Consider the following 13,773-nt stretch of genomic DNA (forward strand, 5'->3'; position numbering starts at 1 on the left):
ACCTTAAGCTAACGTCAGAAAATTAAAAAAAACTTTGTTAATTAAAAAATTCATAACTTTATAATTAAGAAAGATATTAAGACAACGTGCTTTACCCCGTTGAAAAGGTTTTTTAAATATCTATTTCACTTTCTTTGAGACCAAACTTCATTATAGTACACAAAAAAGAAAAAGAAAGAAAGAATTTTAAATTTTTTAAGAAAAAAATTTTTTTTTTAAATTTGCTCATTTGATCTTATTTATATTGCATGTGGAGATAGTTTTTGAGATGATGCAAAATTCGTTAACTCAAGATATAGTCCTGTAAGTGCAGCTACCAATTTTTTGCAGCCACCTGTGAAGCTTGCATTTACTTACACATGTGTGTGTATTTGATTGGCAACTTTGCTTTTTGGAGTCTGCATATATTTGGGCAATACCCTAAAAAATATGGAGTATATCTTTTCAGCTTTTAGTTTATTTATTTAAAAATAAAATCCAAATAAAAAAAGGGCTTAAAAAGTTAAACATAAACATTGGCTCAACTAGGACTCGCACTCAGGCCCTACGTGTTAGGAACCACGACGCTCTCCACTCGTCTAACCTCAAACCCTGTTCCTTTAGGGCAAAATTTGATGTAATTCTGTTTGTGTTTCAGTGCCTCATATCTTAATGAGAAGACTTACAAATGCACAATTTTACGAGTAAAAAGCTTTATATGCATATGCCCCCACTGAGCATATAATGCATATAAATAAAACACTGCTTTACTTAAATTATATCCACCACCTTTTTTGGGCCAAATCATGGATTAAAAGCTATAAAAAAACTAGGCAAAGCAACTCCGCCAAAGCTTTTCTAATATTTATTATTTTATATCGCACACCCAAAATAAAGTGTTACATTCCAGAAAAACTGGAGAAACCTTTTTTTTATAATTTTTCAATTTTAAAAATTTTCTGTAGGCAACCGATCTAAATTAATTATATACCAATCGAAAGATATTGTTTCAATTAGATATTAAATTGTATTGCATTCAATTAGAAAATAAAAAATATTGAATATAACAGTTTATTTTAAGACTGCGATATTAAAAAAAAAATTAAAGTAAACAAAAATCAACCCATAATAAAGATTTTTCTGCTTGGAATCGAACCCTCGACCTTACGATTAGCAGACAGATACCTTAATCATTGAACCATGGGGTTAAAGTTTTCCGCGCAAAATTTTGGTCTCAAAGAAAGTAAAATAGATATTTAAAAAACCTTTTTAACGTTTTGATATCTTTATTGCTTTTTTTTCTATTTTTCACGTAAACTTAAGGTTTTTTAAAAGTTGTAGAACAAAAGTTGCTCATATTTTGTAACAAACATCTTCAATTTTATTCAGGATTGCCAAGAATAATATAGTGCAAACAGAGGGAGAAACCTTCTGCCTCCATTTGGAAAGAACTGTAAAAATCAAATTTCTTGAATAACGTCTGAACGAAATGTCGGTTGAGGTACCAATCGACGCGTCTTTAGGAGTAGAATGCGAATAAAGGAGAATATTTTATATATTATATTTGAGATGGGGACATGTTAGTCCCCACCAGCCCAAATTTAATGATTCAAAATTTTTTTACTTTTACCCTAATTTCTCCCAAACCAAACGAATTTTGGAAAATTTTTCGACAAAAACTATCTAATTAAAACAATACCTTTCGATTGGTACATAATTAATTCAGATCGCGCACACCAAGGCACCAAGGTCGTCACCTCGTGGACTGGTGTCCAGCTTGATATTTTGTCTGGTGACACCAATGTCCCCACTATCTCCAATTTGGTGAATCAAAAGTGTTTTACATTTACGCAAATTTCTCTCAAGCAAACTACATTTGCCAAATGTTTGGATAAAATAAATCTAATGAAAACCTTTTATTTGGTATATCACTCATTTACATTAAACGAACGAAAAAAATTTTCAATTCTTCATCTATATATAGTGCCTTCAAGCGGTAGCTACAAGGTAGGGTATGCGTGTCGCCACCTAGTGGACTGCCTTCCGCTGTGGTGTATGTGAATTTGTTCTCCGATTTTATGTTCATAAATTGTCTGTCAACGCAAATTTTGTGGACCAATACTTTATTCTAATTTTGCCCAATGATCCCATTTTTTTTCAATACTAAAAAATTAAACATACAAACAAATTTATTTCAGGTATTACGAAACTGGAAGCATACGACCACGAGCAATTGGAGGATCCAAGCCACGTGTAGCTACAGCCGAAGTTGTCAGCAAAATTTCTCAATATAAACGGGAGTGTCCAAGCATATTTGCTTGGGAAATACGGGATCGGTTGTTGCAAGAAAACGTTTGCACTAATGATAACATTCCCAGTGTAAGTTCAAATAAATCTCCATATATTTAATAAAATTCAGTTTATTTCCATTGGTTCTTTTTTATATTTTTATATGAACTTATTATTTCTGTGTTATCTCCGCCGTCATTTTATCTTAGCTATCATTTTTCTTTTTATACCATTGTAGAGAGTATTGTGATTTTTATTAAAAGTGTATATTTATGTATTTTTAGCTCAAAAATAATGATTTTGGTCAATTTTTATTTAATAATTCAAAAATAATCATTATTTTTTATGAAATCACTAATAAACTCTAATATTAAAATCATCGAAATCATCATTAAAATCATTTTATACCATTGCGGGTATTATAATTTTGGTCAAAAGTGTGCAACGCATTGAAGCAGACATCTCCGACCCTATAAAATAAATATATTCTTGATCAGGATCGCCTCATGAGTCAATATAAGCATGTCCGACTGTAGTTCTGTTTCTACGCGAACTTTTCTCAAAGTTTTGAAGCTAATTATGTCACACATCCTTATTTTTTTTCAACGCAGTATACAACTCGGAACGGCCAGAACCAGTCAACTAAATATTATAGCTGCTATATAACTTAACTATCAAAAATGATACTATTTTGGTGTTTTTGAAGAAGCTTTGACAATAGAAGCTTGGGGGTTTTTTCACGATCTGAACAAATTGGTTTTATAATGAAATTCTCATAAGGATCGGTTAACTATGTATATCCGATGCGATATATATACTAATATAAAACCACGGCTCTGCCCGAAATGTGCTTTTCCTTCATGTTTTTGTTGCTCCAAATCCAAATGAATTTTCTAGAAACTTTGATACTGATGGTCGAGGTGCCGGGTGCCAATGGCTTTCCTGATTTCCTAGTTTTGAAGCCCATTGACAGTTGTGTGGAAAATGTGTTCGTTCAAATGGAAAGGAAAATCTTTTATGCGTATTAAACGACAAAAAAGGAAATCAGTGCTAGAAAAATGTATGAAAAAATACAATATTAAATAAATACGGCCCGCCGCCACCACAAACCGTTAAGCGTCGAAGTTCACGCGCCAGTGCAAAGGGGACTGCTGAATCACGTTCGCAACGGGAACAGAAATTTGGGTTGCTTTCGGATTCGGATTTGGGGTGGGTCGATTGCCCGAGTCTCAGTTCAAATTTAGGGACTGTAATGATAAAATATTATTTTTTTAAGAATCTCCATGTGTTAGAACTAAAATACATATTTTCAAATACTTTTATTACGCCATTGAAAAAGCTTAACTTTTTGCATACGTATGTATGTACATAGATAGAAATTATGAAATCGACCAAGAAGTCTCTGCCCTTTAGGTAGATATTTTTTTCCAAGTTTCTATTCTCTTATATCCCCTGATAAAGGCCATTCTGCCTAATTTTTCCACTCAACTGCACTTTTCCCTTTAGTTCTTACTCACTCACTCGCTCATTTATGTGTTAGCTATTTATTCTTTCCTTTTTTTGTCTCCCTTTGAATTACTTTGAAAAACGTTGTCAAGCACAGACATAACATTAAAGAATTTAAAGACCAAACTTTTAATTTCAATAATTTCGTAGAAAAATATTTTTGATTTTAGTACATAAGTATGTATCATAAAGAAAAATTTTCCAGTGAACCAGTTACATTTTAAGATTCTGTAATTCCATTATATTTTACTTTACTCTACGAAAATATTTTTTATATATGTATAGGTTTCATCGATAAACCGTGTTTTGAGAAATTTGGCGGCGCAGAAAGACCAGCAAAACTCTGGGCCAAGCGTTTCTGCAACAGCTACGAGCACTAGCACTAGTTTAGCAATTCCGTCCCAAATAAATAACAACAATGGACAAAGTGCGAATAGAGGTACACTTTCGATGCCCCCCGATCTTATTCAGACGGCAACGCCCTTAAATTCTTCAGAAAGCGAAGGAGCTAGTAATTCTGGAGAAGGTAGCGACCAAGAAGCCATTTACGAGAAACTTCGGCTTTTGAACACACAACACGCATCTGGATCAACAGAATCCACCATCATTGCGACATCCGCGTGTCAAACGCCTGGTCACTTTGGAACCAATCATTCTGGCAATCATGTCATGATGTCCGGTATCCAGCAGGCCCATCATCAGCATCAACAAGGTTGGCCTTCCCGTCATTATTCGACTGGTCCTTGGTATACAACCTCCATAGGCGGCAATGATACACCGTTATCATCGGCTCCCAGCATGGCTTCTATGGCGTACTCAACTACAATACAAGCACAGTCTTTAAGTCCTACTAATGACATTGCAAGCATGGGTGTTTCCCACCGCCTATGTCCAATAAACCCCGAAGACATTTCTTTAAAAAAGGGTGAGCAAGAATTCTAATCTATAATTTCTATATAATTCTAACTTCAATAAAAGTGTTGAAGTATTTATGCATCTATATATAAATGCTCTTTTACTCTTTTTGTATTTTGTATTAATAAAGTTAATCATAAAAAAACCTCTTGACGAGGTAAAATACCGGTGACGAACCTGCATGCGAAACCCAAAATATCCGATATAAATTTTTGTCACGAAAATATGCTATATAGGTGTAGAAAATTCCTATCCTTTAAGTGCAGCTACCAATTTCGTGCAGCCATCTGTAAAGCTTGGTGTTACGTGCACATACATATTACATACATGAATGTGTATATGATGGGGAATATTTTTTTTAACTTGTGGATGTATGTGTGCAATAAACTTGAAAATAAGGAGTAAATTCTTTTAACTTTTACTTTATTTTTCTACCGGTTGACTATATCCAATAGCTGCCATATAACTGATTGAACGGAAATTCCATAACTTGTTTTTTAAGTTAGAGTTAGTTAGTTAGAGTAAGTTAGAGTTCATCATTTTTATTTGAAAATTGATTTGATGGTGATATTTTGAAAAGGATCGGCCAACTATATACGAGTCGATATATATATAATAATACTAGCAGACGTGTCCGGGCACGCGTTGCTGTGACTTTTTCACACAGATGGTATTTGTAAAAAAATATGGTGATCTTATTTGACTTTCTACTATTACAACATTTTAGTACAATGACATTATTTACGAACAAAGACGAAAATGTTGATGTTGGTATACAAATTCACTGAACTGAGATTTGAAGGGGAAGTACGTTAAGCAGAAATCAATAGGCACAAAATAAAAATTTATCAGATTTATTATTTCCATTTAAATTTATAACTAATTAATTAATATCTATTTTTTTTTAATTATAAATACTTTCAATTTAATTTAACACCAATCGGTGCACAATGTTATTGGTTAACCTGACTTTACCTAACAAAAATAGATTCGACGGTTTCCCAACACGTGAACACGCAACATACATATAGTTGCCCATGAGAAAAACATGGATTTTTCAAATCTAAACCACAAATAGACATTGTTTGACCTTGAGATTTATTTATAGACATGGCGAAAGCTTAACGAATTGGAAACTGTAGCCTTTTGAAGAATATGGTAGAATCTGATGGTATCATCGAAATATGTGGCAGCAGGACCACTTTTTCTTTAAACTTCCAAGCCAAATGGTTGCTTCAAGAATGTTCCCGGTGATCTTTTTGGTGACCAAACGCGTACCGTTACATGATTGAGGTAGATTCAAATTACGGAGGAGAATAATAGGGGAACCAATCTTTAATCGAAGATTTTGAGGTGGCATTCCAGGGATATCTAATGAATTTAAAAATTAAATCGGAAAATGTACACTTTCCTTTTCATCAACAACAGTATCGATTGATTTTAAAAACATCAGATCGCCTGGTAACAACTGTTGTATCTGGAAGTTAATTTCGTCAACATCAACGTTTTTTGCTGCCAAAATCGTCTGTTGACTAAGCCATTCATGATTCAAATAATTATTCTGTATATCCGGGAAAATACTCTTAATCAATTAATTTTTATCCTGAACAGCAGTGCAAAAATTGTCGGGTAGCTTAATGCATTGCGCATTTGGTTGCAGTTCTATTTTACCGTTCTAGTTATAATATGAATTCAATTTACACTTCTAAGTAACACGTGGCCGGCTATGCTAACACAAAAAATTTAAAAAGTCAAAATAATTTAATTATACGGTATTTCTTTCAATACAAAATAAATTTAATTAATTTTATAGCCTCAACAACATGTGATAATTATGCTGTTAAATTGTAGCTTATATGAAATGTTCGTAAATTTACCATAGCAGCGCCATCTATTGATTACTTACTCAACCCAGTCGAAAGGTAGAGACATCTGCTAGAATCATTTGGAGTTAAAAAATAATTGTGACTGTCAAATAATAACAGACAAATAATTAGCAATAAATTAAAATTGCGACTATAATTTGAGATTTAAACTATCCTATCTCTCAAGTTGGATCGAACTGCACATGGTGTGCGAATTTTATTATAATCGGTTAAGTGGTTTAGGAGTCCATTGAAGACAAACATTGTGACACGAGATTTATATATATTAAGAAGATAAGATTAAGATAAGCTGCTACCTAACTGCAAGGGTATATCAACTTCGGGCTCCGCTTGAATTTAGATTTCCTTTCTTGTTTTAATTAACAACGTTTTTTTAATTTTTTACCGTAAGATTAACGTATTTTTAACGTAAGCTTTAACGTAATAGTTGCTCATAGATAGTAACAAACATCTCCAATTTTTTTCAGAATTGCCAAGAAAAAATAGTGCAAACAGACAACCACAAACTGCCTTTATTTGGAAAAACTGTAAAAATCGAATTTTTTGAATAACTTCTGAAATAAATGTCGCGTATCTAGGAGTAGAATGCGAATATATAAAACTATTCTATCTGGAGACCAAAATGTCTCCACTAGCCTCAATTTAGCGATTTAAAACTTTTTTACTTTTCCCCTAATTTCTCCCAAACCAAACAACTTTTGGAAAATGTTTGAACAAAAATTATTTAATTTAAACAATACCTTTCGATTTATTTAGATCGGATGCGTACAGAAAATTTTTAATTCTTCGGCTATATATTGAGTCTTCTCGCGCACGCCAAGACATGCAGGTTGTCACCTCGTGGACTGCCGTCCACGAAAGGCTATTACGTATTTTTTCAGTTCAGGAAAGTATTTATAACAAGCTTTAATGTTAAACTATTCCTAATAACCAATTTTTTTCTTCGAAAAAAAATTTCAAATCAAAAACCACGAGACTGTAGAGAACTGATAAATATTTACATTCTCATTTCATAACGGCTTGTTTAATTTGTTTGTTCCGAAGCACCCAAAAGTATGCACCCAACGACCTCATTTATGTGATACTTGAAATTTAAAGGATTGTTTAGTGTAACAGAAAGGTTGCTTCCCTGAGGCTGTAAGTTACTGATGCGCATTTTCACGGGCTTTCAATCCAAGTTTTCAAATGTTTTTTTAATCAACTGAAAAGATTGGTGGCCGTATCAATACATTAGTCTCTAGCCAAAACAAATTTATCTCTTCTTATTTGCAATACACTTCGCTAGGTTACACCGGCTATGTTTGTTTTTAATAGTGAGCATATCCTCACAGCGATGTTCATATTGAAGCATCATATTGACATCAGGAAAAACCAATTTCGTCATTAAAATTCGTTAACGTGACAATGGTTCCATGTTTGATCATTTCTTTGTACATACAGTTACGAAGAAAAGAGTACTGGAAATACCTTATTTATAAACTTGGGCATATCCGTACTGTTATACGCTTAATTGGTGTGATTACAAATTTTTTGCATTGAGATCGCCTGCAATTACACCGGCCGAAAATTTTCAATTTTTTTTTCCTAAACGCAAAATTTAAAATACTCCATAACCTTAAGGCTCCACTGAACCAAAGTCCAGAACAAACATAGGTTCCATCACCCACAGTTTCAGCGGTACACCTAAGAGATGAAATTGATAAAATTTTACCATATATTAAAAATTTAGTACATATCATTTTTGAAATGTATGTAATGTTGTGATATATATAATGTATGTATACTAAAATAAAAACAAGAAAGTAAAGCTAATTTCGGGCGGAGCCGAAGTTTATATACCCTTGCAGTTGAGTCGCAGTCCGCTAGGTGGCGACACGCATCTTATATTATTAGATATATAGCGGATCGTATATAGTCGGCCGATTCTTATGAAATTTCGCATATCGAATTATTTTGCCCAAAGAGGAATGCATTGAAACTCCCATCCTAATAACATGAAAAACAACCAAGTTATGGCATTTCCGTTCAATCAGTTATATGGCAGCTATAGGATATAGACGGCCGATCCTTATGAAATTTGGCAAATCGGATGCGTTTGCCCAAATTAGAATGCAAAGAAAGTCCCATCCTCTAACTTAAAAAACACCAAAGTTATGGCATTTCCGATCAATCAGTTATATGACAGCTATGGGATATAGTCGACCGATCCCGGCCGTTCCGACTTATGTACTACCTGCAAGAAAAAGAAGGATGTGTGAAAAGTTTCAACTCGATAGCTCTAAAACTGAGAGACAGACGGACATGCTTATATCGACTCAGGGGTGATCCTGATCAAGGATATAAAGACTTTATTCGGTGGAGTATATCTCCTTTACTGTGTTGATCACTTTTGACCAAAATTATAATACCCTTTGAAGAGTATAAAAACATGAAATTTGTTTCTTATAGCTTATATTTCTTTCTTATACCTTATATTAGAAATATACCCTTGCAGTTAAGCAAGACCGATATTTATTTTAATGTCACTATCAAATCCATTTTCTAATAATGAAAATGTTGGTGGAAGGAAACCCGACGCTGATTCCATAATGACGATCAAATTTCCAACCTTCCCATCTGACATTGGTTAAGGGATTGGAAAAAAAAAATCTTAAAGCTGTATCTCTTATTTTCTTAGAGAACTATACGATTATACACCCCAGCGAACGGATAGACGAGCATAGCTAAGTCGTTACAAAGGCCTGTTACATACATACATACATTCACACAAATACAATATACAAGATTCCCCGAGTACAGAGTATAAAAAAGTTAATTCAATTAAAAATCCTTTAAAACGTCGTAGAGCACAAAATGATCAACTCAAACAATCCAGCAAAATGAAAAGTCTATAGCTCCTCTAAAAATTGCTGAATTTTATTTAGGCAAATTTTATTTGTTTTGTTAGAGTTTTAGCGCCATATTATTATTTTATTTTCGATGGTGTCTAAATTTTTACAAAATAGGTACCATAGGATTCTATATGCCAAGTGCGATAGGCCTATCTCTGATAGTCTCTGAGACGTTCATACGGAGTGTCAGTAATGGTTGTATCGACTCGGCTGGCGTGCTTATACGTATATATACTTTATGGGATACGAGATGATTCCTTCTCCGTGTACATTCAAAAGCATATAACTTTGTTTTCTGCGAGTAATATAACAAAAACACAATTAAAAAAACAAGAAAGGAAAGCAAATTTCGGGCGGAGCCGAAGTTGATATACCCTTGCAGTTAGGTAGCTTATATTATTATATATGTATATATTAAATCGTATATAGTTGGCCGATCCTTTACAGAATTTGACCTTCAAATAAATTTTTAAATAAAAATTATGAAAACAGTCCCAAGCAGCTTTAAAAATAGCAGGGTTGTGCCATTTCCGATCGTTCAGTTATATGGCAGCTACGACTGTATACGACTATCTTATCTACAAAATTTCATAAGGATATTATGGCTCAAAAAAAAACATGTATGGAAAGTCCCAAACCTCTAACTTAAAAAACACTAAATTTTATGGCATTTCCGATCAATCACTTATATGGCAGCTATAGGATTTAGTCGAACGATCCCGGCCGTTCCTACTTATATACTGCCTGGAAACAAAAAAGGATATGTGCAAAGTTTCAACTTGATAGCTCTAAAACTGAGATATAAATATACTTTATAGGGTCGGAGATGTCTCCTTCATTGCGTTGCACACTTTTGACCAAAATTATAATACTTCAAAAATTATAATTATTTCAAATTCAACGATTTTAAGAAACTTTGTGATAAAAAGATAAGACGCATGCAAAACATTGAATTTACCGCTATATATGTACATGTATTCTTTGGCTATATAGTAGCCTCTTCGCAAATACCATGGTGCTATTAAGACGCGGTTCACCACCAACGTAGGGGGCGTAAATTATTATTTTTTTTTAAATAACAGTTTTTGTTATCTCTAAATCTTTTAATTTTATATCTTACGTTATATCTAACTGAATTAGAAAAGTATGGGACGTTTTCACACTGTCTAGGCTAAACCGCAACCATGTGTACCATATCTAGAACAGTTACAGTTATACTCGTTCCATTATTTCCCTTCTAAACTAAGCAAAACACATCGCTTTGGGCAACCTCTGACGTTGCCACTGCCGTGGTTGACAGGTTTACCCTTAACCGTATAGTTTGCTTTAATGCGATTTACAGACTCATTTTACAGGCGATGACACTTCATTAAACGCCAAATCGTGAGGGTGGCTGTGGTTAGAGATGTTTCGGAATACTGATTGGATGGGGTTGGAGTTTTTCGTTGGCGATGTTGAGGGGTGCATAAATAGATTACAGATAATACATATTTATAAAATTGTGTTTTGAATCCTCACTCTATATCCTTATCTGGGGTTGTCTTTAATATATTTAACTGTGTGAGTGTTACACTACCGTCCTCAAGTTATAACTCAACCTTCATTTGTTGGTTCAACTCCCATGTTTTGCTAGTTCGTTTGTGTTGCTTAGCATCAGATGCCGGTTGTCATTTTAGTACTGTAGACGGCTGTCAGAACAGTAAACATGTGCTTCAGAGAGATATAATGACAGTACAAGGCCTCTCTTGCGGCATTTCTCAAGGCTGTCAACATGCATTTGTACTGTCACATTCACTAACATTCAACGTCAATGGCACAAAACTAATAAAAACTAATAAAATTACTTATGTATAAATTTTTAGAAATGTACTTATTTTACATTTTTTTACAAGCGAACGAACAAAAAATTATTTTAAAAATATTAATAAGAACAATGAAGGAAAGGTACCTTCAGGCAGAGCCGAAGTTTATATACAATTTATGATATAATATAGATATCAAATCGTTTACCGCAATTATTGAATGCCGTTTTTTTTAGAATATATCGAATAAAAAGAGCCGTGATTTTTTTTTATCTAATTTGGAATAGTCCTTAGGACTATCTTAAACAAGAAAGGAAAGCTAACTTCGGGCGGAGCCGAAGTTGATATACCCTTGCAGTTCAGTCGCAGTCCGCTACGTGGCGCCACCCATCTTATTTTATTAGATATATAGCGGATCGTTTATAGTCGGCCGATCCTTATGAAAATTGGCAGATCAGATTGTTTTCCCCAAAATAGAATCTGTACCAAATCCCATCTTTCTAACTTAAAAAACACCAAAGTATTGCCGATTTCGATCGTTCTATGGCAGCTATAGGATATAGTCGGCCGATCCTTATGAAATTTTGTACATAAGATATTTTGGTCAAATATAACATGTGTGGAAAGTCCCAACCCTCTAACTTAAAAAACACCAAAGTTATGGCATTTCCGATCAATCAGTTATATGGCAGCTATAGGATATAGTCGACCGATCCCGGCCGTTCCGACTTATATACTGCCTGCAAAGGAAAGAAGGATGTGTGCAAAGTTTCAACTCGATAGCTCTAAAACTGAGAGACTAGTTTGCGTAGAAAAAGACAGACGGACAGACGGACAGACGGACATGCTCATATCGACTCAGGAGATGATCCTGATCAAGAATATATATACTTTATAGGGTCGGAGATGTCTCCTTCACTGCGTTGCACACTTTTGACCAAAATTATAATACCCTCTGCAAGGGTATAAAAACATCAAGGTTCGAATATGGCAAATGTAGGATACACCATATAAAAAAAAGAAAAAAAAGCTAACTTTTGTCGGAGCTGATTATATATATTATTATACATCGTGTATATATTTGCAGGCAGTATATAAGTCGGAACAGCCGGGATCGGCCGAGCTGCCATATAACTGATTGATCGGAAATGACAAAACTTTGGTGTTTTTAAAGTATATGGATATATGGAACTTTCTACGGATTCAATTTGGTCAACCTAATCGGATCTGCCAAATTTCAGTAGTATCGGCCGACTACATACTATATCGGAAATGGCACCACCTTGCTATTTTTAAAGATGCTTGGGGCTGTTTCTAACATTTTTATTAGGAAATTTTTTTGATGGGATTTCAGTTCCCCTTCAGTTCAGGGTTCAGTACCATCCAAAATTATAAGTATCAATAAATTAGGTTTTTAAACGTTCGCGGCCAGTGGTCAATCTTTGTTAAGAACGTCTTATTTAAACAAAAAAAAAAATAAAAAAAATGTATTCTATTTATTTTTAAAATTTTTTATGTGCCCAAACCACAAAAATCAAATTGGCTACCAAATATGTTCAAGTAATTTTGTGAATGTGTTTCTTAGCTTCACAGCTAGCACCATCGGTAGCTGTATCTATTGGAACATATAATATTTTGGGTAAGCGACTTTTTCCAGATATGAGCGACATCAAAAGTTGCATTACCTCAAAAGCTATCTCCACATGCCATAAAAGTAAGATCGTTAGAGCCAATTTTGAAAAAAAAATGTTTTAAATCTTGCTCAAATTTTAGTAAAAAACACACCCAAAATTTTACTTTCTTACACATTTTTTATTTGGGAAATTATTTAAGAGGGCATGCGCAGTTAGAGTGCCAAAAAATAGACATTTTTCCCGAATGTTTTTCTCGTAAACTATTGAATTTTTTTTTTAAATATCGCTTTATTATGTGAAAGTACATATTTTTTTTTAACTTAAATTTGAAAAAAAAGTAGAAAATATTGAGCAGTTTAAAAGTTATGCCCCGTCGAAGTGAGGTCCGTCTGAAAAACACGGGTCGCGGAGACCAAGACTGTGGAAATCTGGATCGTCGGAAATCAAAAAATGAAACGGATTTACATTTATCGAAAGTTTATCTAGTACTTAATCGATGGATAATAAAAAAAACAAAAAAAAACGACAAAATGGCTACCTATCAACGTTGAACGATCGTTTTTCGTTAAAAAAAGCGGTAGTCTTTCAGCTGTAAAAAAAAAAGTTTTGCATAAAAAAATCAATCCTTCGATTTAGTACTAAATTATTATGTATTAAAGAAGCATGCTAAGTTTTAAGACAATCGGGTCACTAGTTTTCGAATAAGAGTGGTCACCGACTTCAAAAACGTAGTTTTGAGAAAATCGTGTTTAAAGTTTCAACTCACCTAATAGTGAGTTTATCTAAATAAACCGGGCTACCTTTAAACATGTGTATCTCAATGAATTTTCACCGGATCATTTTAAAATTTCGTGAACACATTTCTAAATAT

General features: G+C 33.7%; 1 protein-coding gene across 3 annotated transcripts in view; it reads left to right on the forward strand.

Annotated features, from left to right (window-relative positions):
- Positions 1-13,773, forward strand: part of LOC6505471 (paired box protein Pax-6) — a 44,038-nt gene that overhangs the window by 9,273 nt on the left and 20,992 nt on the right. For all 3 annotated transcript variants that reach the window (XM_001966210.4, XM_032455877.2, XM_044717600.1), the window contains 2 exons: positions 2,178-2,358; positions 4,060-4,699. In XM_001966210.4, the coding sequence (XP_001966246.1) occupies positions 2,178-2,358; positions 4,060-4,699 (821 nt within the window). The remainder of the gene's footprint in view (positions 1-2,177; positions 2,359-4,059; positions 4,700-13,773) is intronic.

This window comes from Drosophila ananassae, assembly GCF_017639315.1.
Source record: "Drosophila ananassae strain 14024-0371.13 chromosome 4 unlocalized genomic scaffold, ASM1763931v2 tig00000054, whole genome shotgun sequence".
NCBI lineage: Eukaryota > Metazoa > Arthropoda > Insecta > Diptera > Drosophilidae > Drosophila > Drosophila ananassae.